The sequence below is a fragment of the Mastomys coucha genome, unplaced genomic scaffold, assembly GCF_008632895.1.
Source record: "Mastomys coucha isolate ucsf_1 unplaced genomic scaffold, UCSF_Mcou_1 pScaffold14, whole genome shotgun sequence".
Classification (NCBI taxonomy): domain Eukaryota; kingdom Metazoa; phylum Chordata; class Mammalia; order Rodentia; family Muridae; genus Mastomys; species Mastomys coucha.
In genome coordinates, this window is record NW_022196896.1 from 53,065,459 (window position 1) to 53,092,286 (window position 26,828).

Consider the following 26,828-nt stretch of genomic DNA (forward strand, 5'->3'; position numbering starts at 1 on the left):
GGAGTGGTTACCTAGTAACAGCAGCACTTCCAGTCTGAGCTCATGCTGGACTGCAATGAGGTAGAGAGAGCTCTCTCTTGAGGGAGAGTGCATCACAGCCATTTCTATCATGCAAAGGTGGAGGTGCACTTGCGCAATGCAGGATGAACGAGGAGCTCAGGGTCTGTTTCAGGTCTTCGAAATCCTTTCTTTTTTTGGTGAATGGAGAATGTCTCTGCTCTGTTCTGGTTTTTTGGGATCAAAGAATTGCAGGGCTCTGTGGTCCCTCTGCTTCTATAGTATTTTCTTTCCTCTTTGAGTCCACCAGCTTCTGAGCTTTCTATCAAAGAATTTCTAGGATTTCATTGTTATTATATGTGAGGTCTACCTGCTTCGGCTGGACTGACATCCACCCAGTGTTCTTCACTGCTTTTAACTTGGTTTGCTCACCTTCTTATTTCACCTGTGTTGTTAGGAGAGCATCCATCCACTCAAGTTATCCTTGTGCTTACATACTTACTTCGTAGAGGAGGAGAACATTTGAAGATGGAGCCTATGTTTTGTTGAGGGCACTATGTAGTAAGCACAAAAACCACTGTAGTTTTGTTTTTCAAACAAAGCCGTCTTATGATTCTAATGAAGAAAATAAGATGGTATCTATTCCGTTGCCAAGTCAGAGATCATTTCCAGATGATTAGCCTTGAAAAAACATTTAGACCAGTGGTTCCCAACCCCTTTGAGATAGTTTGTAACAATGAAAATAATCTTGCATATCAGATATTTTCATTATGATTCATAACAGTAGCAAAAATGCAGTAATGAAGTAGCAATGAGATAATTTTATGGCTCGGGGTCAGCATAACAGGAAGAAGTATATTAAAGGGTTGCAACATTAAGAAGGTTGACAACTACTGATCTAGCTAGTTCCTACGTTATCGCAGTGTAAGTTGGATCTAGTAAGTTGGATCTATCTGGGGAAAGTAGGTTGACTACTGTATATAAAGTGAATATGTTTTATGAATATATATTAGATTCCTCTGACAGTCTTAATAGTTCATTCTTCTGAATCATATAGTCATTTGTGATTCAAAAATAAATTACTTTTATTTTACATCAGGGGTGGTGGTTTCTAGAGTTGTAGAAGTCCTGCTCACATCTGTGGCACTGTAGAATCCAGTGAAGTTAAATTCATACTCACCCTCTAGCATTAACGAATTCCCATAGGTATCCTGAGACTTTTGGAGACTGACCACTAAATCTTATACAATACTAAACCTATTGTATACGATTTAGTGATCCCAGTTTTCAGCTCAAGTCAGCAGTTGAGAGTAGACCCATTGTTAACTTACAATATCCATAATAGGGGCTGGTGAGATGGCTCAGTGCTTAAGAGCACCTACTGCTCTTCCAAAGGTCCTGAGTTCAATCCCAGCAACCATATGGTGATTCACAACCATCCATAACGAGATCTGACTCCCGCTTCTGGAGTGTCTGGAGACAGCTACAGTGTACTTACATAAAATAAATAAATAAATAAATCTTTAAAAAAAAAATCCAGAATACTATCAAAGGACTGTCCTGAGTGCTGTTAGCATGATGAACAGTCACTAGTGGCTTCGTGTGTGGAGTGTCTAGTGGCTTAGTCTTCCATCTTCATTCACAATTACAGTGTGCATTAACATAAAAAGTCACATTTTATTCTGGAGGGTATGCTTTAGGAAGATGAGGATGCCCTGTAGCATGCGTGACTGGTCTGAATTTTATTTGTCTTGTTTTCAGGGTGCAAGGGGATTTGATGGCGAGCCTGGACCTCAGGGCATTCCAGGTGCAGCTGTAAGTAGTTTTTATTTTACAAACAAACAAACAAACAAACAATAAAAGAAAAACAAAACAACAACATCAAAACAAAACAGTGGCATTTTAAAAGCAATGGTACTTTTCTCTCCCTTCTCCTCTTGTCTCCTCTTTTCTCCCCCGACCCCTGCTTTCCTCTCCTTGATATTGATATATCATCTTGCTATACAACCCTGGCTGGCCTTAGGCTTTCAGTAATCCTCCTGTCTCAGCCTTCCAAATGCTGAGATTACAATGAACACTATCACAAAATACATATCTCTAATATTTCTCCCCAGATTAAAAAAAAATGCTATCTATATAATATACAAGTAGCTTATACATTAAATAATTAAGATGGAAAAATAGAAGCTGGGTCTGGTAATACAAGCTGTAATAACAGCTACTCAAGAGTTCAAGATAGAAGATGCCCAAATTCAAGGCATGTTTGGACACCAGGGTTGGGTTCAAGGCTAGTCTGACCAACTCAGTGAGACCTTGCCATTACAAAAGGTAGGGGAAGAGGGTGGCTAAGGACATAGTTTAACAGCAGAGTGCTTTCCTATTAGGTGAAAGGCCCTAGGTTCAATGCCTAGAGTCAATGAATTAATAGAAAAATGGGCAAAGACAGCAGGCACACAAGTGGTACACAGACATATACAGAGGCAAAATATCCATACACATTAAAAAAACAAGTTAGTAATCCTCAATAAGGATGATGCTTCCTAATCTTAAAACACTCCAAAATAAGTAACTTTTGTTCATACTGGGAACTTCTGCATTTATATAGGGTGATCAAGGACAACGAGGACCTCCAGGAGAAACAGGTCCTAAGGGAGACAAAGTGAGTACAAAATTAGTTCACATCCTTGCAAAGCATCCTGTTCTTCTGAATTATCTATTGGTTTTGAATGTTTGGCATGGCCTGGGCACTATAATCATCGAAGATGCCTTATTTCTTTTATCTCTTCTGCCTTACAGGGCATTCAAGGCTCCCGAGGAATTCCTGGATCCCCGGGGCCAAAAGGAGACACGGTATGTTGTAGGTGTCCAATATAGTTCCCAGGATAATTACTGGCTGCCGTGGAACTTCAGGAAATAAGGTAGAGAAGACTACGAGCTTTTCTGAGACACAGTGTGCTCTTTGTGTGTCCTCGTAGGGCTTGCCAGGTGTAGATGGTCGAGACGGAATACCAGGAATGCCCGGAACAAAGGTAAATGTGTGGGCTGAGTTTTTGCATGAATGGGGATCTCCCTGCTCTGGATAACTGTGCTTGGCATTTCCATTATAACATTACCAGCTCTGCCATTTTTTTCTCTCTCTCTCTTTCAATTTTAAACTGAAATGCCAACTGCAAAATTCTTATTACAATAGCATACTTATTTGCTTGGTTTAGGAACTCAGTGAACTAGCCCCACTGATGAGAGTAGACTGAAGGAAATTCTGTGTTTGAATGTGTGTCCTTTGTCCTACCCACCACTGACCCTGACCTAAGTCATTTAAAAGTGTGCCTAAGGTTAGCTGCTGGAAAAATATTTTACCTAAAATACATGTAGAAGGACACACCAGTTCATAAAGGTCTGACTGTGTGACTATGAACTTGCTTGCAGGGTGAAGCAGGGAAGCCTGGACCCCCTGGTGACGTGGGATTGCAGGGCTTACCAGTACGTGCTAATCTTTTGTTTCTTGCATGTTCATGTTTTATGTGTGTGATAAAAACAAAGATGAATTTGGAGGGATAGATACATTATACAATTTGAGGAAGATATGATGGTTTCTTTTTTCTTTCTTTCTTTTTCTTTTTTAGTTCTCTTATTTTAATGTTCACTAGTTTTTAAAAAATTTGTTCCCCCTTGTGATTAGCTAGCTTGGATCATTTTCCCAAGGAGCACAAAAAGAGCAGTACATTTGCTTATGCACTGCTTAACTTTATTGTTTGGGTCTTCCTTTTCTATTATCTTCCTTAAACAGTCCAGAGCAGGGGCTGGAGAGATGGCTCAGCGGTTAAGATCATTGACTGTTCTTCCAGAGGTCCTGAATTCAATTTCCAGCAACCCCAGGGTGGCTCACAACACAGCTCTGGCTCTTGTCTTACTTTTAGCCAGTCTTGGAGTTCTTGTTAGCAGAGCTGAGACAGGAGAGTGAAAGAATTCCCAGGGACAGCATGAGAAGCATTATCAGTCTTGGGTTATGGTATAATGGAATAGTTGAAACATTGAAATCGGTATTCCCAATGAATGTATGGCTGACAATTCATATGCAGTTTGTGTTTTTGAGCTTTTGTGTTTGAATCTTTGAAAGTGAATCTTTTTAGTTAACAAAGGATGCTTAGTAGCATCAAGCACTGGCTCGCAATCTGTTTCGGCATCTGGCACTTTTTGAGCTGCCAGGGATATACGGACTTCCCAATACCAACATGAGCAAAATGAGGACTTGATTATGCTGTACAAGAAGCTACATTACGTCCCTAGAGCATCTGTCCTGCCTTAAAGATGGTCTGGTGATGTGAAGATGGGGTTGAATCATTACTTGGAGATCATTTCAAAAAGTAACCTTAGAGTAGAGATTTTCTTTAAGGTTGTTCAGCCGCAGCAAGGCAGGGAGAGCCTCAGGCTACACCCCGTGTGTAGCTCTGTTAGAGATGGTTAGATTTGGGAATGTAGTAGCGTCTCTGCAGCTTGTCTTCAAGATTGCCACGATCCCGTCTGCCTCTTCTCAGATGGTGGGTTTGGTATTTGTTGACTCCTCAGATGAGGGGGTTAAGCTCAGAATCTGTGTGTATTCCTTTAGGGTGTGCCTGGAATTCCTGGTGCAAAAGGTGTTGCCGGCGAAAAGGTAAAAATCAAATTGAACTTGTAGTTAATATTTTGCTTTATGCCTTTCTGAGTTTGTTTTTGTTATAATTTTTATAATCCACAGCCTGGGATTTATTTTACATTTAACTCGAGGGAGAAATCAGAAAGCAAAACCTTTAAAGTGTCCATGTGTTAATCTCTTTCCCAGCTGCGGGAAAATGGCTGATGAGCCTTTCTTCCTGAAATTGTCGTTCTTTGCTAGTATAAGACAGAGACAGCGTCATAGTTTCTGACTATTTAAAATAAGGAAGATATGATTAAGATATAGAATTGATGTCATGGTATATTCTATAGAGAATTAGAGAACAACTCATTTAAAACAACAGGCCAAAGAAATAAAACAGACACGGTAAAACAGCTTTTCTTTAGAATAAACTAGATAAAACATGATAAAGTAGAACTTGAGGCTGGGAAGGTGGTGCAATCTGGGAAGTGCTTGCCTGAGGTGGATCCCTAGAACCCCTGTAAACGGCCAGGTGTAGTAGTGTGTGCCTATCATCCTAGAAGAATGCCTTCACTTCAGTGAACAGCCAGTTTAGCCTACAGGATGAGTTTGACAAACTCCAGGCCGATGCAATACTCTGTCTCAATAAACACAAATGTGGAGGGATACACTCTGGCCTTCACACACACCCAGGGGCACTTATATCCACATACATGCACACACATGTGAACATGTGATTACATGTGCATACAAACACACACATAAGAAAGAAATGCTGTATTCTCCCAGATTCTCACCGTGCATCCAGGAGATGAATGCTATTAAACTAGAAGCAATGCCTGGTGTGGGTAAGGACAGTTGATGACTGTATTCACTGTCTGAATTACTCTAAATGTTGTCTTTTGTCTGTAGGGTAACACGGGTGCTCCAGGGAAGCCTGGCCAGTTGGGAAGTTCAGGAAAGCCAGTGAGTTTATACTTTTCTGTCAGATAAGATTGATAATTTCCAGGAAGAGTTGGCTAATTGTTTCTCTGTCTGCTTTCCTTCCCATAGGGCCAACAAGGGCCGCCCGGAGAGGTTGGACCTCGGGGACCCAGGGGCCTTCCAGTGAGTACTCTTCTCCTGTGCTTTCCCTCTGAGGATGTCACTGAGTGTCCCTTACTTATGACTGCATGAATGATTGTTAATGTTTGAGCATGTGCGTATCTATCTGGCCCAGAGAGACAGCAAAATGAGGATGTGTGTGTGTGTGTGTGTGTGTGTCATCCAGGTGGCAGCTCATATATATATATATATATATATATATATATATATATATATATATATATAATCATTTTGGTACCAGTTTTGGAAAAGAAGATACATATATATACCAAAATTGGTACCAAAAATAATGTGTTTGAAAGAAGCATAAAGGGGTTTTTATTTTCTTCTTATGCTGGAAGTATTTTAGTGTGGTTAAGAACCTTTAATAGGTTGTAATTCACATGTTATATGAATTAACCACTTAATATGTATGACATTAATTTTTAGCATATTCACAAAATTATGTAGCCATCACCATGACTGATTTCAGAATATTTTTTTAGCACCCACTAAAGATACCTTGTTCTCACGCTCAGGCATTCAGCGCCTGACATTTCAGCTCTCTGCAATCCCAGGTCCCCTTTCTGTACCTATGGCTTTGCTGATTCTGAAGTTTTATATGAACGGATCTATACACTATGCCTTCTGCCTTGGTGTACACTATACAGTATGCCTTGGTAGAATGTTTTCATCTGTCCATCAGGTATAGGAATTTGGTTTGTCTCCACTTTTGACTGCTGTGAACATGTGTATTCACACCTTTTCTGTGAATGCCTTTTAATTCCCTTGAGTACGGAGGAATGAGTCTGCATTTATGCTCTGAGATGCTTCTCTGTTTCTTAAGGATAAATATGTGGCCTTGTCTATAAGGACGAATGAACTTACCCACGTGTTTTACAGACAATATAGCAATGTGTGTTGTCCTACTAGAAGGTACATTTTTATTCTTAGAGAGAAACTGATAAAAATAATTTCACATTGGCACTAAAGAGATGGCTCAAGGGTTGAGAACACTGACTGTTCCTCTAGAGGACCTGGGCTTGATTTCTAGCATCCAGGTGACAGCTCATAACTGCCTGTAACTCCTGTCCCAGGGGATCTATTGTTTGTTGTTGTTGTTTTTGTTTTTTGTTTGTTTTTTGGCATCTTTGGGTACTGCATAATACAACAAATTACTCCTATACACAAAAATAATAAAATGATTTTAAAAATCCATCAAAAATCCACACTATGCTCTTAAATCTTCACAAAAAAAAGCTCTCTGGCCTTCATTTTCAAGTTCTTAGTTTCTGTCTTCTGGATGATAAAAACAAGTAAATAAACACTCCAAGCGAGAACATGGACACAGCTCCAAATACACTTCTTTGAAAACCTTTCTAGAGTGTGAGGAATGAGGATTTTTATGCTTGAGAGAGTCGGAGTTGTCCGCCGTCATCCAGCTAAAGTGGCATTTTCCGCTTCTTGCAGATATCTATAACTGACCCACATCAGGCAGTTTTCTAGGCTTTTTCAGCAGCCGAAGGACCCCACCGCCTGCTCTAGCCACACCCTCTGCTCACTCATTGTTCGGTTCAGGGTTGGAGCCTGTGAATTTCTAACGGAAACACTTGCCATGGATTATCAGCAAGGAACCGAGGTTAAAGCCAGATCACAGTTCTTAAGCAGTAAAAATGACAGACTGACCCAGGGAGATGTACAAGTGTTGGGGAATTAGTATCGTGAAACTGTTTACAGTTAAATCCACTCTCTTTTTGAGCAGAAAGCTGTGTATGGTTGAATGAGCATTGACTGTGGACCTATGCACTGAAAACACACACACACACATACACCAACACATACACACACACACACACACACACACACACACCAACACATTCACACACATCCACACATCCACACACCAACACATCCCCCCACACCCACATTATCATACTCACACACATATGCACACACTTACATACACTCTTACACACACACACACACACTCACACGTACATACCTACACCCACCCAACCACACACATTCACACATATTCATACCCCCACACACTCACACACACATACATGCACATACTCATACCCATACATACACATAAACATACACCCATACCTACATACCCCCCCACATATACACAATCACATCCACACCCACCTACATACACACTCATACACACATATATCATGCACACCTACTCACCCCCCCCCACACACACATAGGGACTACTTACTGTTCCCAGCTAAGCGACAGGGACACAACTAATAAATATCTGGAGGTGGAACATCAGAAGGATGCAGGACGAGTAGCTTCTCTCAGGTGTGCGGAGTTGGATTCCGGGAAGTTAACTGGTGGGTCTGTATGTCAGGTCTGGTTTTTCACATTTCTTCTGAGTCTAATTTTGTCCCTTTGTCCCGGGCACTGAGACTCAGAGCACCACCCTTCTGCCACCATATTTCCTGTCTCTAACAGGGCTCATTGATTCTGCCTTCTTTCTGCTCCTTTACATTGACTTTTTTTCTGGCTCCCTGTTCCTTTCTCCTTGTCTTGACTCGCTTGGGTAACTGCAATATCTTCTGACTTGCTTCATCAGCTCCACCTTTCCTGCCCCCACCGAGTTGTCTCAATAGGACACCACTGATATTTTGATATCTGCTCTTTTCTAGACTCTTGCCATTTGCATGGTATATCATATCCCCGATGGTCACCTAGAATCCTAGGGGAGTAGTTCCCAAAACAATTTCAAAGTTCCCAAGAAATGTTAGGACCTCCAGCCTGCAAATACCATACTCTTGGTCTTCCCAAAGTACTGTTTTCATCTGAGTGGGGGAAAAAAAAAAGAAGTAAAAAGGAAGGGGAAAGACATGGATGCTCCTAGGTATGGTGGAGGAGAAAGTTCATTATAGGTAAGAGGAAGATCATAGTCAGAGGCAGACATTCTGGGAGAATCCAGAGTGATCATGACCCTGAGCCTTTTGAGAGGAGTGGGAAGGGAAGGGAGAGGATAGAGAGGGAACCCAAGATAGACACCAGGAGGTCAAAGGACAGAAAAGGCAGCTAACCAAAATGTCTATATAGGAAAGAAGCTCTGGGCAAAGGGCAGCCCAGCCCCTCGGTTGGTGACTTTAGGGTAGAAGGCTGGGTATGTTGGCCATACCTTGTAACAGTCGGGACTGAGGGATGCTGGGAGAACCTGGAGGCCAGGTCCTCTTTGTCCTGGATTCAAAACTTAACACTGTCCTAACTTTTCCTCCCCATTTAAAAAGTTCCTTGCCAGGCAGTGGTGGTGCACGCCTTTAATTCCAGCACTTGGGAGGCAGAGGCAGGTGGATTTCTGAGTTCGAGTCCAGCCTTGTTTACAGAGTAAGTTCCAGGACAGCCAGGGCTACACAGAGAAACCCTGTCTCAAAAAAACAAAAACAAAACAAAACAAAACAAAACAAAAAATGTTTCTTATGGCTGGGCATGCTGGCTTTTAACTCCAGTTCCCATGAGCCATCTCTGTGAGCTCAGGTCCAGTCAGCTCTACACAGCAAGTTCCGGGCAAGCCAAGGCTACATAGTGAGCCCTTATCTTAAACATCAACAACACTACAAAGGAAAACAAACAAAAATAGTTTATGAATTTATACTGACAAGGGAAAGTCGAAAATCTAAAACTTATTTGATAAGTCCTACACGTCCCCTTTCCTTTCTTTGTCCCTTCCTCCATTCCTTTCTTCCTTCCTTCTTTCCTCTGCCCCTTCCATGTTTGTGTGTGTGTGTGTGCTTGCACACATGCATATGTGTATGGGTGTCACATGTGTGGAGGCCTACTTGGGATGCGTGGAAACCCAAGATGGCCAACAGAAATCCTTATCTATGGAGAAGCACCTCAGTTAGGATGGGGACTGCTCTGTGTAGTTCTTAGCTCAGTGATTTTCCTCACTTGGATTTTCCTTAAGTGGAGCTCTTCTCCACTTCTGAGTCATCTGTTCACATGGAGTTATTCTGAAGTCCAAAACCCTTGATCCCTTTGTGTCTCCCACTGCGACGTGCAGGGAGGTCGCTGGATGCCCGATTGATCTCCATGCCTCCTCCACTTCTTTACTTAGGGTCTGCTGTAAGGTAGCACTCATGGATGCTTGTTTCTCGGAATAAATTAGATCGAGAGCATGATAAATCCTGCCATGCTGCTTTCATTGCTAAAAACTGACTTCTTACCTGCTACAGTTTTTTTCAGGAAAAAAAAAAAAAGACGTTAAGTGTTCTAGCTCTGGAGTGAGGTTTGAACACCAAAGTGCTCTCCTGGAGGGTGCATTTCCATTTCCATTTCCATTTTTGAGTTCCATTTTGTAGGTAGAATCACACATTTCCATCTCTGGATGGCAAGTTTGATCAGATTTCCCTGTAAATTTACCTCAGGTTGAACTGAATAAAAGAAATAAGAACATATATCTCAAGTACCCTGGATGCATATCTTTGCAATTAATTTTTGATGATTTGATTGTTTAAGAAGGATTAGTTCTTTTTTTGTTGTTGTCTTTTGTTTTTGTTTTTTATGTTTGTCGTTGACTCTCTAGTGATTTCATGGGAACCTCTCTGCCCCAGTTTCTCTGCTTGGTTTATTATTGGTATGAGTGGCTCCCGGCCTAGGGTATGGTACTGTATTTTAATGGCTCCTAGCCAACCACCCTGCAGGCTTCTCAGAGCTTGCCAGGCTTTTGGATGAGTGGGTTGTGTTTGCTCTGCTCTCTTGCTTCTGACTGGGAATAGCACCCCGCTGGGTTACCTCCTTCTGAACATCATATGCTTCCATTGTACTTTTCCTGGGGACCTTCATGCCACCCCAGCACAACAGCCTCAAGCAGAGAGTCTCCATATGGGGACCGTATGGTGTGTTGTTGAATATTCTAAGCCGCTTCCGATCCTGCCCAGCCCTTGGCAATGGTGTGTGAAGCTGATAGAGGTGATGGTAAGCATTCAGATAGATCTTTCTCTGCCTGTATATAAAGAACTATTTAAATCCGCACAAGATAATACGAGTCTATCATATCACAAAATTGAATCCTTTTGGAAAAAAAAAAAAAACCTTCCCTATAACAAACTGAAAGTTATTCCCTGAGGTAGACCTCATGTGATTTTCCAATTTAATAAGAAAATAAACTGGTATAAAAAAAAAACAGCCTAGAGAAATCAGAATTGATCTTTTGGGTTAAAGCAGCATCCTTCCTTTTTGTTATTGCCAGGGAGAAACACTTAGTATACAGAACAGGCTGAACATAATGATGTGTAATTTCTCACTTCTGAAATGCAGCTAACATGCACCAAAGATGTTCTTTATGCTTCAGCTAGTTAGCTAGGTAATTTTGGAAACGTGTGAAATATGAGAGCCACGACAAGTCAAACTGATGGACTAGATTCAGTTCTTGTGTATAACAATGCTGGTAACATTTAGTCTACCTAAATGTAATGATTGTTTTTTTGTGATCTTCATAAATGTCTAGTAGTTCCTTTATAAGAGAAGAGGCATCGACTTGAATTATTTGGTGTCTGTTTCTCTCTGTACTCTTATGCCAATACTGCCACGGCACGGCTTGAAGTTGGTACTTGTTTGCCAAATTCTCCTGGCATGAGAGAATCAAAATCAAAGGTGAAGAGGGCTGAGGAGAAATAGGGAATATTGAGCAAAGTGCTAGGGGACACCCATGCAGTGCAGATCTAAAGGGCTCGGTGGGGTTATTTGTAGCCACGGCTGGGACAGAGGCTCTGCATCTTCTCTAAAGCCTTGGATGCCTCTTACGGATGCATCAGAAGATGGGTCTGAAGTTCTCAGAGATGCAAGTGGAAACGCAGGGACCCTGAGAGAAACAAACAGTGTTTAGTACGTTCTCACATACCAGCTGGTAGAATTCTGTCTCCATCCAGGTTCCTTTTGCTTCTCTTGTTATAAATGAAAACTCCTATTGTTATGGGGTGTGTAAATATCAGCTCCTGGGAGGAGCATTTCCATCTCCACCTCCATTGGCCACACCTGAGAGTGGTGACCACAGGCTGCTGGAGTACAAGGCTCTGTCGCTCATTTATCACACCGATTTGACAGTCCCTTGCCTAGTTATTGTTAGAATGTGGCTAAGCTCCATTTTAGAGTGGTTATTTATAACTTGGTTCCTCATCTTTTTCTTCTGAAGTAGAAATCCAGCATATACATAAGTATATGCTTATATGTCTCTATGTGTGTATGTGTCTGTGTGTGCTATGCAGAAACCACAAAAATGGCTATCAGAAAAACCTTGTCCTTAGCATTTCGGTAGTAACTCCATTGGATACTGCTTTGAAAATGAACACGGTAGACTTTCCCAATGAAGATATTTCTCTAGAAATAGATACATTCTGAATAGCCTGGAGCTTGTAACATGGGAATGCAGGAGAAAAGAGAACCTACCTGTTTGTGTAGTAGCAGACACATCTACATGTCACAGGTCCTCCTTCTGGTGCTACGTAGACACGGACTCCCCCTGGGTACATCCATCCACCAGTGCAGGTGTTGACAGTGGTGCTCTGAGTCATCCGTGGGCACTCAGCCACAGTCTTCCCAGGGATTTGGCAGGACTTGGGGAACAAACCCTAGGGAGCTATGAAAGATGGAAGAAAATAAAATGTCGGCAGAGAAAATCCTTGGGTTGGACTCTTGAGATAGTTAATCCTCTCAAGCATGAACTAAAGGCTCTAGAGTCCTAATGTTTTAATTTCTCCATTTGGTTCATGGAAAAGAGCTATACTAAAACCATTCTTAATTTTGATACAGTTAGAATGGAATTCTTGAGACTAAGTAAATACATGAGTTAGGAACTAAGCTTCATTCTTATATTTCTTTTTTTTGTGATATAAGGCACTCATGCATTATATATGCTCTATAGATCATATCGTAAGTACAAATTTACTCTCTAGCTGCTTATAACCAGCTAAAATTAATTGATGAAAATATTTTAATGCATAACATATTGTAATAAATTAAAGTGATCTCCAATATTAGCAGTAAGTGCATATAACCCAAAAGTGTCTCATTTTTGCCTCCTGCATGAATATATTTCTTTTTCCTTATCAGTGATATCAGTTTTTAAGATTAAAGTCTTATTATACCAAGTCATTGAGAATCTGCGCCACAATGCAGCTGGGAACTATTTGAGAGTACCAGTGAGACACACACCCACCCACACCTACACCCCCCCCCCCACACACACACGTAATGATGAGAAGCCATCTTGGAAGATCTATTCCAAGTAAATTGGAGCAGAAGCTAAATTTCTCCTTTGCTGCAATTTTTAAAAAGTAAACTTCTTCATTGATGATGCCATACATGTGTCTAATGTCCTATGATCACCCATATTCCATACATGTCTTATCCTCCACTTTACTCCTCCATACAAGACTCGCCCCTTTCATTGTTTTCCTGTTTTGTCTTTGTTAGTGACTTGATGAGTGTAATCAGACTCATCTGCTTGAGCATGGATGTAATGCAGTCCCCTGGAACATGGGGGACTTAGCACTGCCAGGCTATGGAAGACGATGAGTCTCCCTTTTCTAGAATTCTTTCTTAGTCAATAGTTCCCAAGGACAGGGTGAGCCCATGAGGCTCTCCTATGGTGGGTTATCTGGAGAGAGGGCAGAAGGCAATCTTTATTGATGGATAGAAAAAAAGAACTGTTGCAGTGACTGCTTTCCATCTGGATTTACATCCTCATGAGGCACTGCCTCTGGGCTTCTGAGTCACCCCTGGGATGAAGGACCAATGTATTATTCCAAATGCTTAACCTGACAGGTTGTTAACATAAAAATTATTGAAAAGTACTTACAAGCATTGAGTTTCAGTCACTCATAAGTCATTTGAAATGGCCATAATGAAATTATAGCCCACAGCCAGAGACTGTTGTAATGGGGTAACCTTTAGGGAAATCGAAAATCCAGAAGCTTTATGGATCTTGATACCTTGTCCAACCTACAGATATAGGTCAGAATAATACAACCTTACCAAAAGCCTTTAAAATCATGAATTATTAAAATGGAGCTGTTATAACAGTTTAAAAGAAAACTAACTCAAATTAGTCCTTGCAGTTTTCTGATACATCTCGAAGGAAATGCGATTGCTTATCTACTTGTGTTCCATTGCCTTCTACTGAGCTGAGCTAGACACAACATTAGGTATATAACAGGCTTTAGTCAGGTTGTATGAAACTGTATTGAGTTCTCAAGGAAAGAAGTAAAAGTCATGCAGCTCCTTTTCTCAAAAATTTATGTCCTTTAAAGTTTAGGGTTTCACGTAAAATAGAAATGGGAAGACTTAAATTTCAAATAAACTTTGAAATGGGCCCATGAGATGTAACGTTAGCATTGCTGTTATCAGAACTTCACGGTGAGTCACACTTTTCAGAGTCTGCAATCCTTGGAGACAAATTTAGATCTAGAATGAGTGAAACAAGAAACTTTATCTCGGAAAGTTTATAAATGTCTACCATCTGTGTCTTCTTGAGTTTGCGGTAATCATTTAAAGGCAAGCATCTATACCGTGTGTTTCCCTTTTATGTATTTTTTTTTTGGAGGTACACAATCATTTGCCAGCTGTTCCTTTAAGGGGTCTGTAGACCCAAGAACTTACACAGACACTGCAGCATGCACGATGAGTAGGTATTAAACACCGTAAGAGCACGTCTAAGCGAGAGCATAAAACGTGTGTATATATGAACAGTCATAACGCAGAACAGGATGTGACTTACATCCTGAAAATTACTAACATCCTTGTGTGTACAGGCCGTGAACATTTCCAGTGTTCTGGCCTGGCATCCAGTGAGCACTAGCACAAGCAGGTTCCATGAACAGTGCCCAGAAGGTGACTGGTTAGACTCCTAACAGGATGGTTTGAGTCTTCAGTTGGAGTGATGGGAGATTTTGGCAACACCTATATTTTAACAAAAGCCTGGATGAAATTTTATTTTTCTCATATAATAAAATGAAGCATTTGACTCTGGGCTGAACATGCAGCTGATGACAACGAATGTGTTTTCACAGGGCAGTAGAGGCCCAGTAGGACCAGAAGGGTCTCCAGGAATACCAGGGAAACTGGTAAGTGACGTTTTTGATCTCTACATGTTTGCTTCCTGCAAAGCAGATACTTTTTTTTTTTTTTTTTTTTTTTTTATGTTTTCTAAACAGGAAAGAGAAAAAAAATGCAAGAGATCATCTAATTAACTATATATGTTTTTTCATTGTTGCTGTTGTATGAGTTATGCGAAACTGTCGATACGGAATTTCAAATTGTACCTATGATAATCACCATGAGTATTTTAATCAGTGTAGTTTGTAGAATGCATTTGAAAACCTAGAGAGGCATGAAGTGCCATGGCTGGCATCTGCCTCTTAGTGGAACAGAAGGGAGCTGTGGATCAATGCTGGCCTTTGCTTCTTGTGTAGCTCCTGTTTACACAGCAGGAGAAGCAGCAGCATGCTGCCAGGCATTGGCTGAAAGAGCCTACTGTTGCTGAGTTGTGCAGAGGGAATTCAGAGGTGGGGTGGAAGGTGGGAGGCCACCCCCCCCCCTTCTCCTGGGCTGCAGGAGCGAGGCAGCCAGCACTAAACCAACCACACACTAACTCTACACATGAGTTGATACCCCAGGGCCCCTGTCTGGCTTGTCAACTTTGAGCATCAAGGACACACAGAGACTCTGAAGATTTTCTGTTTGTTTTCCAGGGATCTGTTGGCAGCCCCGGCCTTCCTGGCTTGCCTGGGCCTCCTGGCCTTCCTGGAATGAAGGGAGACAGGGTAAGACATCCAGCGGTCTACATGGTTTTGTGTGTTTCCCCCCTCTCTTAAATCTGGAATGTTTACTCCTTTGTTGAGAAATCAAGGTTGCTTTACCCAGTGAAGACTCTCTCTACTGATTATCATGAAGAAATATAGTGAGAGATATATAATGTTAAATTACTGAGAGTTGACATTCGAAACAAAACAAAACTAACTTTCCAGAAGGAAGAAAAATAAAGGCTGAGGAGGAAAAAAAGATCAGTTGTAGTTACAGTTTTTGTTGAGTTCTAAATTTCTATTCCTACCAGTGAAAGTTCATTCACATGGTTATGACCAGAGAATGTTCTCATGTTAAGAGAGATTTGCAAAGCAATTGTGATGAGACCTCAATTAAGTGGTGAGAATCAGAGAGCTCTGTCCCATCACATTATCCAACAACGCATTCAAGGATATTGGCTCTCCTGAAAGGATGCACACAACCCCAAATGCTGAAGCATGTCAAATTTTATTCACTCCAGGGTGTATTCGGTGAACCAGGCCCCAAGGGTGAACAGGTAAGTGTTGCATGTGGTTAGCGGTGTTGGGTGTCCGCCACTTTAAGTCCGAGGAGGGGCTGGCTGGCTTGTGGGTGTGGTGTGACAGTGAGGCTCACAGCTGTTCTCAATGTGCTTTATAGTGAGTGAAAACCATAGTGAAGTTTGGTATGCAGCCAGACTGTTCTTGGACGCTGGCACTAATGGCTGTTTCCTGGACTGCACAGTGCTCTTCCTTTGAAGCGGGTAGCCCTGTCTCCCTAGCTTGGTGAACTGTATTTAGATGACAGACTTTTGAAGCCACAGAAGAGCATCTAGTCAAGATGCTTTTTGATCAAGACCTCAGCAAATAAAATGTGCAAATGGAGTTGGCCTGTGTCTGGATTCCTCTTTCTACTGTAGAATGCCCACTTTGATTATTGAATTTTAAAATTGCTAGATAGAATTGTTAATCTAACTACATGATTCAAACTCAATTAGCTGAAGCCTGCCTGGTGTCCCTGGCTTCTCTAGTCTACTCTTTTCACTTAGGATTAGCCTTGCTGTCATGGAATTGAGAGCTCCTGCATGATCCTTGGGGCATTTGAGGACTTATAAATGCTTATCAGTGTTGACAGGTTAAAGTTGAACCTTGAATGGAGAACTGGAAAACATGTGATATTTTATCTTAAAATCTTAGGGTGCCTCTGGTGAAGAAGGTGAAGCAGGAGCAAGGGGTGACCTTGTAAGACATTTTTTTTTATTGGTTAATATAAAACTTTAAAATTGTTGAAAAAAATATGACACTTCTTTCTGCCACTGTTCTTTATCTTAAAGGCTAAATGGGTTTTCCTCCATTTATATCTAGTGATTCCCAATACCGAATGAAGGCAAGCCTAGGAAAGCAGATAGGTAGGACCTAGCTTTAAATATCTGAGGAATTCCCTTAGAGATGATTAATTCTCCTGTGGTCTTACATTAAGACATTTAAGCTGTTGATATAGTAACACAGAATACCTAGGAATAGCCTAGCTGGGAAATGATATTGAAGTGTTTTTAGGTTCAGGAGCTGTGGCTCATAAATATGGCTGAGGGCATTCTCTTTGCCCTGAAAATGTCTGAAGGAATGGCCTCCATGTCCAGAGGATGGGACCACTGAGTCTCCAGGAAAGAGGGGAAGCGCAGAGCTTGCTGTCAGTCGACAGAGGCACTGCATCTGCTAAGTCATTATAGAGCTTTGGCCAGAATGACCAGACCTAACATAGGAATGTGTGTTTGAGTCCTATTTCATCCAGTATTGTCTTTCCTATGAAATAACCTTAGGATGCTTTAAGAGCAGAGAAACAATCCGCTAACATTTATTCAGAATTGCAGGGTTTAGAGTAAATATAAATGAAATGTCTGGACTGGGCAAAGTCTCCAAACACTTTTCTCCAAATTTCTGAGATTATTGCATTTTAGTTTCTGTAGAGGCTGCTCATTTTATGAGCTAAGGGAGTGTTTTAAAATTTAAATCAATCCTGCTTGTAGTGTAGATATGCTAACTCATGTGCTAACACTTGAACCGAACTCATCTAAAATTAATGATGGGAAGATCTCCTGGTGTGTCTGTTTGTTTGTTTAAATCCTGAGAGCTTGCATATTTTGTTTGGTAGATTTTAGGGAATGAGTTAAAAAAATAAAAATGTAAGAGAGAAATGTCAATAGGTAGTTCTATTGTGTTCAGTAAGAAAAAGCTATTTTATTTTGTTTTATTATTTATTTTATTATGTACACAATTTCATTCCTGGTGATGCACACTGTAGATCTGGGTGAACCCCACAGAGCCCTGATTGCAGCCTATTAGATAATGGATCAGTTAGCCAGGGTCTGGGAGGGGGCCTCGCTCACCCGGGAACAGAGAGTTGGGAAGCTGAACTGGAATGACAGCCCACATTTTGAGTCAAACACATTTTCTGCAGTTCTGCACTCCATCTGCACATGGTTTTCTGTATTTTAGCAGTGCAATATCCCAATGATATTGCACTGCTAATTCTATGTTTTAGGACACTATGTAAAGTGAAATGTATTGTACTAATATAATTTTGTCTTACTGATTTAGGGAGATATGGGACAACCTGGCCCAAAGGGATCTGTAAGTATGATGAACAGCAACAGTACTAAAAAAATTAAAAACATCAATAAAACTGTAGGAAATGCAACCTTCTGCTTCAGGAAATAATTGTGTAAAATTAGATCCTTGAAGGACTTCAAGGAAATATATGTCTAAATAAAGGTATAAATAATGGGTTTGTCCAGTAGGAAGACATCCCCAGTTCTGTAAATGGATCTAGCTTTTGAACTAACTAACCACTTTAAAGAAAGTTTTTGTTTCGGGATTATAAATGACTCAATGAATGTTTCATTATAATGCTCTGACATCCTGCCCAAGTGGACCATCTCAAAGAGCTGACACACACTCTATAGCTAGGAGAATAACTGGATTTCCATGGCAGGTATGCTACTATAAAATATTTCAATAACTTTCTTGATCTCCTGTGTGTTCTAGTTGAGGGAACTGAGAGAGAAGCCGAGCATGTAAGAAAACATGACAGGATACTCAGAACCGTAAAATGACGAGCTTCCTCAATTTTGTTATTTTACAGAGACTAAACTTATGTCCTTAGAGTAGATGAACTCAGAATTATAGATCTAATCCATAGGAAGTCTGAGGCATCTTGCTTACATGCACACCAACACAATTAGGAACTTGGAATTTAGACAGAAAAGGTGAGGTCAGATGGCAATCTCAAAGGCCAGACTACTAGCTTCTAGTGAATTCTTAAATTCTATTTCAGAATATTGCCAATTTCTGTCTTTATTCAACAAATTATCTCCACAGCAGCTAATATAACCTTACTTTAAAAAAGAGAACCCAGCTGGGCAGTGGTGGCGCACGCCTTTAATCCCAGCACTTGGGAGGCAGTGGCAGGTGGATCTCTGAGTTGGAGGCCAGCCTGGTCTACAGAGTGAGTTCCAGGACAGCCAGGGCTACACAGAGAAACCCCGTCTCAAAAAACAAAAACAAAAACAAAACAAAACAAAAAAACCACTATATCCCCCTTTCCCTCTGAACATTTAAAGGATAACTTTTAAAAGAAGTAACTATTATAGAATAAAAGCAGACTTTGAGCAAAGTAGACCAAGTCTGGTTGGAAGAGTTCTTGGTTTACCCATTTCGTCTCCTGGATAGCTAGAAATATCCATTTTTGGGACTTTTACATTCTGTGTCATTTAACACTTTAAGATAGGCTTTCTCTCTCTCTCTCTCTCTCTCTCTCTCTCTCTCTCTCTCTCTCTCTCTCTCTCTCTCTCTCTCTCTCTCTCTCTCTCTCTGTCTCTCTGTCTCTCTCTCTCTCTCTTTCTTTCTTTCTTTCTTTCTTTCTTTCTTTCTTTCTTTCTTTCTTTCTTTCTTTCTTTCTTTCTACCTCCTACTTATGCATCCAGTTGATCCTCTACCTTACCTTCTCCAGGGGCACCCACCCAAACCTGGCATCAGTGCCCAGATGCAGGCTGTGTGTAGCCTGTATGCATGCTAGCACATAGATGGATCGTAGTGTGTTAATTCTCTACCTTTAAGCATGAAGTCTCAAGCAATGTTTATGTCCAAGAATACTTGAAAGGAATGGTTTAAAGTTGCACCAAATATGAAGAATAAACCCTGATGTGTTTGGTGAGGAAAATCCTATGTCGCTATCTGGACAAATTTGACAGTGTTCAAGGGAAAGAATTCAAACTGTAAAAGAAAAATTGACTGTAAGGTTGTGACATGTAATTTGGATATACTAGGAATTAGCTGGTGATTCATTAATTCTCTTCTACCTCCTGCCAATGTGACACACTGCCCAAGTCATGCTGAAGAACTTGAACTGTACTCACCCAGAGTCAAGAAAATTGTTAACTAACACAGGAGCTTCCATTGATCCATCTTATGTCAGCACAGATGAACTTGCTCAATGGGAAGTGACTGGAGCCGGGTGTGTGTTCCAGTCAGAGTTTCACTGAAGAACTCTTTCTGAGAGATCCGGGGTCCTGTGACACCCTGATCTTTTCATTCAAGAGGACCTGCTCTTTTCTATAATAGCTGTGGTAGCCATTGCCACGAGGAAGGCATAATTCATTGTGACCAGGGCTTGAATGCATTTCTCAGCTCATTAGTGTCTCTTAAGCTCTCTTTGTTGATGCTGCTTTCCAGGAAGTCTTTCGAGTTGTAATTTCTGTATAGAAGCAATCTTGTCAAGCTGACTTGGATGAATATCATTTTTTTTTTTCATCATAAAGCAAGATTGAGAAAGCTTGTGGAAGCTTGTTTGGCAGTGTGTGGTAGAATCGTTGCTTTACGTCTTCTATTAGGCTGAAATCCTTTGAATATCTGAAAGAAGTAGCTTCCTACAGATAGATGCTGCCCAGGAGAAAAAGAGGCAGGATAAAGCTGCCCCGTGAAAAGTCTGTGCAAGAAGGACTACCATTCCTCAACTTCCTGTGTTCTCCTTGCACATTCTTATCCTGAGCATCGGTACATTGTAGCTGCTTTGCTCTAAATTCTAACAAATTCTAGTCTCACAAAAGAGTGAATTAATGCAGTCTCCTTGTGAAAGCAGTTATTATATATGATGACTTTAAAAATGCTTTTAGCGGTCTGCTTTCGGGGAAGAAAGCGCCTAGTTCATCTGTAGCAGGCCTTTGTGCTGAGGAAGCAGGCAGCTTATTGGTTAACTTCTTTAATATTTAGGTTTTTATTCCCTTTATTACTTTAAACTGTAAAGTTGCCTTCTTTTAATGCTTCACTTTCAAGGTAATATGTTGAACGTACTGGCTTAGTCTGTGTTAGCATTTTGTAATTCCTGGCTATTATTAGTGTCTTCGAGTTCACCAAAAACATCTTATAAAAGCTGAATAACTTACATTCCTGACCTGTTGCATTTTTATACCCAAATTGCATATCTTGGAGGAAATCTTTTACTTGGAGGAAGTCTTCTTATTGCCGGAAAATGTTACCAATCCTCACCAAAAAAAAAAAAAAAAAAAAAAAAAAAGGACATTCTATGTTCGAGAAAGACTACATTCAATGACAGGCTAGAGAGCCAGCTCAGGGGGTGAAAGGACTTGTCATGTCAACAACATGATCTCAGCTCAGCTCAGATCTCCAAAAGTCATGTAAAAGCTGGCCACAGAAGAGCCAAGTGTCTATAACCCCAGCATGCCAATGGGAAACAGGAGGCAGAAATGGGACACTCTCTAGTTTCATGGACCAGATAACGTGGCTTATGAAGCAACAAAAAGATTGTGTCTTAAACAAAGAAAAATGTGAGCGCTAACCCCTAAAGCAGAGGTTCTCAACCCGTAGGTCATGACCCAGGCTTATCAGATATTTACACTATGACTCATAACAATAATAAATTTCTATTATTAAGTAGTAATGGAAATTATTTTATGGTTGGAGGTCACCCCAAAGCATGAGAAACTGTATTAAAAGGTTGTAGTAGCACTAGGAAGGTGAATAACACTTCCCTAAAGGTTGTCCTCTGACCTCTGTGTGTGCCCCCCCAAACACATACACACACACACACACACACACACACACACACACACACACCACACACACACATACCACACACCAAACAAACAGTCGATTGACTGCTTGGACTAGGCTGTAGTTTGGTTGTAGGCATGTACTCAGGGTGGGCAAGTTCTAAAATCAGAACCAGAAAACTCAAACCACTGACTTGTTCTTATGAAATATGAAATGGCTTACAGTAGAGCAAATGAGACTTTATATCTTATCTCAATGGAGATTTCAAAATAATGAAAAAAATTTATGTTTACTTAATGTTGGAATTCTAAGTGGCTGGTACTGTATTCAGTGGTAATATGTGTTAACACATGAGGTAACTTCTGAACGAGCACCACGGAGAGACATAAATTGTAGGAAACCTAAAATTCCACCTAAATATTTATGTTGATGCTAAGTGGAACGTTGCCAATGTCTAGTCCTGGTTTTATAGTGTACTGTTCGTTCTAGGTGGGTAACCCCGGGGAGCCCGGCCTGAGGGGGCCTGAAGGAATCAGAGGGCTTCCTGGGGTGGAAGGACCACGAGGACCACCTGGACCCCGGGGCGTGCAGGGAGAACAGGGTGCCACTGGACTGCCTGGTATCCAGGGCTCTCCGGTGAGTGAGCGGACACATCCTGTCGTTTTTCTATTGGTAATTCCAACGATCTCATTCAAGCGGAAAACCATCTCATCAACTGAGATACCTGTTTTTTTGTAACGTCTGTCCAATCCTGTCCTCTTCAAACTTGCAAGTATAACCTGCCGTTTTCTTTCTCGTCCCAGGGCAGAACACCGACAGACCAGCACATCAAGCAGGTTTGCATGAGAGTCGTTCAAGGTAAATAAATCGCAGGGGTTTGAACATTTCCATGATCTGCTCTTGGCCTTTTAAGCTTTTATTTCTGAAGGTGTGCAAGGGTAAGTGACAGTCCCTTTAAAGGTGGGAGATGCTGACTAATGTTCATACCCCTTCTGTTTCACGCAAGTGTTCACACCTACAGTCCCTGTGTCTCACCCACCCTATTCCAACAGGGAGTGTAACTTACAGGAGAAAATGCATATGCAGACATATTTTTTTCTTGCAACACAAATTCTCAGGTGTCCCCCCTCTTTAAGTTGCTACCATTTAGTGTGTATCTGGCATTGTCCTCAGATCCCTCTAAATCATGTGAGAACAAAGTGAAAGCCAAACGCCTACATGCCCACATGCCCACATGCCCACACACCCACATACCCATGAGTGGTGTAAAGACAGTATTTATACCCATGTAGTAGGTATGTTTTAAAAAAGCAACAACTAGCAGTTTTCCAGAAATGGTGGCATTTTCCCTCATTTGTTAATCTTTTCCAAATTTATCTCAGTTATGGAAGTCATTATTCACTTCACAGTTTGCCATAGTTATAAAACCATGTAGAAAATGAATATGCACAAAAATACCCCCAAGCTGAGGAGACACTATACCATCATGACCCTCAACAGAAAACCCTCTTACGACCGGATAACTGTGGCTTGAAGAAACACTTGTCTTTCATGCACTGATAGTCCTGTTTGTCTAGCAGACTTGTAGAATTTTCTAGAACTGGATGAGAATGAAATGAATGTTTTTATATTTGGAAACCAATATAAATCTCTTCACTGCACACACTTTATTCTGGCTCTCTACCTGAGTTTTAAGCATTACTAACATATCCACAAATTTATAATTTTATGTTTATTAAGTTAAGGAATTCACAGTAGTCCTATTTAAATAATTTTTTAACTGTTGGATAGAAATTTCTCATTCAGGTTCCCTTTCCTACCCTAAAGCTTTGAAAACAATATTGCACTAGAGTGCTTGCCTCAGAGTATTTTAATAGGATGGATTTTCTTGCCTTCCATAGCTTCAGCCACTGATTCTGAATGTATGTAAGAAGCCCCCAGAGTTATTAAATTTTTAAGACAAACTGTGACCATTCCCAAGGAAGTTATTTTTAATGATTGTTATCTGTTCCAAGCATGAAAATAAACTGGAGGGGAAGGATTTATTAGAAGCCATGAATTCTCATGATATTTCAGGCTTTGAACTAGAAAGACTTTTAGTGTTGATGTTTGGTCTCAAAGAGTATCTAAACCCTAATTTTGAACGATGTTTTGGGTTTTGAAAAGGTCCAAGACAACACTTCCACCTATGGTAAGGAATGTATTTTCTTTGTAGCCTCTGGGCTTCACCTAGTACCAGATAAAGTTCAGGGGACACTCCCAAGTTTTGGACCCCCACTCATCTCAAAGCCCTGAAATTTAACCCTCACCCCACTGTGTCTCAAAACAGCAGGGCCAGATAGAGCCAGGGCAAGCTCAGGAAAAGCCGCTCCAATGAAGCTTCCTGATTGGAAGCCGGTGGAAAAACCACTAACTAAGCTCATTTCTTTCTTGGTGCCACTTTGATAGAAAGACACCAACGTGGGATGTCGTTTTTTTCATCATCCAAGCCAGTGTTGTGTTTGTGACTTACAGTTTTTTTTTTTTCTTCATTTGTTTGTTTATTGTCTTGCAGAGCATTTTGCGGAAATGGCAGCTAGCCTCAAGAGACCGGACACAGGAGCCTCTGGGCTTCCTGGGAGGCCTGGTCCCCCTGGGCCTCCTGGTCCCCCTGGAGAGAACGGTTTCCCTGGTCAGATGGGAATCCGAGGCCTCCCAGGTATTAAGGGTCCCCCTGGTGCTCTTGGCTTAAGAGGACCTAAAGGTAAGTTTTTTTTTTTTTAAGTTTTATTTAATGTTTAACTATGTGTATGTGTATATGCATGTGGGGTTCCAGTGGAGTCCAGCAGACGGCAGCTCTTTGAGCTGGAGTTGTACATAAATTTGTGGGTGATAGAAACTAAACTCAAGTCTTTCGCAATAGAATATACTCTTTTTAACTATGGAACCATCTCTCTGGCCCAAAGATAAGCTATTTTTCCAGGTATAAGACACACACATTGTTGGATTTCTTTAGTTGTGTGATCTGCACCCAAGCTCACAGAACCGTGGAAAATTCTGAGAGTCTAAAGTTATTGTAGGGCTTTTTTTCTTTCTTTCTTTCTTTCTTTCTTTCTTTCTTTCTTTCTTTCTTTCTTTCTTTCTTTCTTTCTTTCTTTCTTTCTTTCTTTCTTTCTTTCTTTCACAGCTGCTAAAGGTGTTTGTGTCTGTGAAACCAGTGCAGGTAGAGGACACGTGACTGCCCATTAGGTCAGAGATTAGCGCCATGGCCCTCCTCTTTCAAAAGTTAGCGCTATAGCTTTAATTTTGATGGGCATTTATTTTCAGCTCCAGGTTGCAATCCTACTTAACTTCTTCTTTCATTTTGGAGTCTGTCCTCTTTCCTTGAAAGCAAGCTTAGTGCTGCAGGCAGGCAAGTTTGTAAAACCAAACCGAAAGCTAGGCTTGTGAGCATGCAAGACATTCCGCAGAGCTGACTGAGTGCTTCAGATCGCATTAGCCAGCCGAGGGGAGTTTGCCGGTGGAGGTGTGCGCGCGCTCTGGATAATTTATGGAGAACTAAGTAAAGTGGGGGGGTTCTATGTTGTTATGAGTTACTGACAGCTCTCTAGGGACCTTTAAAGGATATGACAAAAGACCAAGAGACCCCCTTCACACATTATTTTAGACATTGTGGTGTTCCAATTAGGGATAAATATTACGGTGTGAATGGTCAGAGGTCAAGTCAGCTGCCTCTTTGAATCTCTAAATGAGTTGCCGCTGCAGTTGGCTAACTACACCCTCAGTTGGAACAATTTGTTTAATTACTTTTTTTTTTGGCATGTGCAGAGTTGCGTGTTAAAAATGGGCACTAATTGGGAGTCTTGTAAGGCTGGGGAGATGAACGGAGGGAAGGGGGTTGTCAGGAAGTGTCACGTGCTTATTCATCTCTGTCCTTTTTAGTTACTAGTTCAGGACTCTGTGCCAGACGACCCTATAGATTGTGCTGACCACTCTGAAAACCATGTTTAGGAAAATGTACTGGTTTTTTTTTGGGGGGGGGGAGTTAATGAGTGAGTTGGACATCTTGTGCCCCTACCAGGGGCATTAATGCGCCATTTTCTGAGTGTCAAGATGAGGTCAGAGAAATCACATCCCTGTTTTTCTTTTGTAAATCAGTATTTGGTTCAGACCTTGACTTTGTGCCAGCAAGCAAATTGTGCCAGCTTGAAGGTCTGTTTTACTTGCTGACCGGAAAGTGTACAGGGCCACCTCTTTGAGCCTTGGTTGCTCAAGGAATCATCCTGAGAGTTTCATGAGCAATCCAGGTTATAGGCCCCACTTCCAGAGTTTTAGAATCCATTGGTCCAGGCTTTGGGGGTACCCCAAGGTGTTTTTCACAGGTAGCCAGGATTGTAGCAGGATTCTAGCAGAAGAACCTCATCTAAGAAAAAAGTGGTTTTCTACATTTGGAACTGGGAAGAGACCTCTAGCACGGGGATTCATTCATTAATCCCAGCGTTTCTTCTGGTTCTTCGGTATTTACAGCACAGTCTATCTTCTATGCAGATCCATCATCCTTCTCCCCAAGGCCTCCACCCCTTCCTCTGTAGAGTCATTTAAATCAGCTTTTTCATAAAGGTTTCATAAAGGTTTCCTACTTCTGAAACATGGATGGAGGCAGGCAGAGTAACTGGATTTTCTTTATTAGTTAACACTACAACTAATGTAGAAGCACAATTCTAGGTAACAGAAATTATTAATGAAAACATTGTTTTTCACTATTCAGAAGTTTGCAGCTCAAAATTTACCCCAAGGGAATACAATCTACCCTGCTGAAATTTAAATTTTGAGTTGTTAAGGAACAGAGGTAGTTCAGTATGGCTGGTCTCTTTCCTATCAGTATTACCTGATAAAAAGACGAGGCTCACTCTACCATATAGCCACTGTGGGCCTTTTTTTCAGGAAAATAAGACCTGCTAAGAAGTACAAGGGTCAGGCTATGCCTTAGTCGTTGTTTTCTTCTTGACATTGCTTTGGAAAACAGAAGAGCTGTGTTGTACTGTGACCCGCCTCCAAAACTGGCTCCCTCCCATCCCCGCCTGCAGACCAATGAAGAGCAGGAGCCCTGTCCCCATAGGTGGCAGCTTAGTCCCCATGAATAGTTAGTTCTCCCTGATACCATCATATGTGTAATTGCCCACATGCAGGCCCGTGTCCGTGCTGCGCGCACTCTCTGTATGCACGTTGCGGCAGAACTCACGAGAGAGAGAGAGAGAGAGAGAGAGAGAGAGAGAGAGAGAGAGAGAGAGAGA

At 41.2% G+C, this 26,828-nt stretch overlaps 1 protein-coding gene across 2 annotated transcripts in view; it reads left to right on the plus strand.

Annotated features, from left to right (window-relative positions):
• The window catches only part of Col9a1 (collagen type IX alpha 1 chain), an 80,391-nt gene that overhangs the window by 42,773 nt on the left and 10,790 nt on the right, over positions 1–26,828 (plus strand). For both annotated transcript variants that reach the window (XM_031368812.1, XM_031368813.1), the window contains 16 exons: positions 1,759–1,812; positions 2,603–2,656; positions 2,794–2,847; positions 2,973–3,026; positions 3,424–3,477; positions 4,604–4,648; positions 5,525–5,578; positions 5,666–5,719; positions 14,737–14,790; positions 15,418–15,489; positions 15,990–16,025; positions 16,684–16,728; positions 18,085–18,117; positions 22,045–22,191; positions 22,359–22,413; positions 24,110–24,298. In XM_031368812.1, coding sequence (XP_031224672.1) covers positions 1,759–1,812; positions 2,603–2,656; positions 2,794–2,847; positions 2,973–3,026; positions 3,424–3,477; positions 4,604–4,648; positions 5,525–5,578; positions 5,666–5,719; positions 14,737–14,790; positions 15,418–15,489; positions 15,990–16,025; positions 16,684–16,728; positions 18,085–18,117; positions 22,045–22,191; positions 22,359–22,413; positions 24,110–24,298 — 1,054 coding nt within the window. The remainder of the gene's footprint in view (positions 1–1,758; positions 1,813–2,602; positions 2,657–2,793; positions 2,848–2,972; positions 3,027–3,423; positions 3,478–4,603; positions 4,649–5,524; positions 5,579–5,665; positions 5,720–14,736; positions 14,791–15,417; positions 15,490–15,989; positions 16,026–16,683; positions 16,729–18,084; positions 18,118–22,044; positions 22,192–22,358; positions 22,414–24,109; positions 24,299–26,828) is intronic.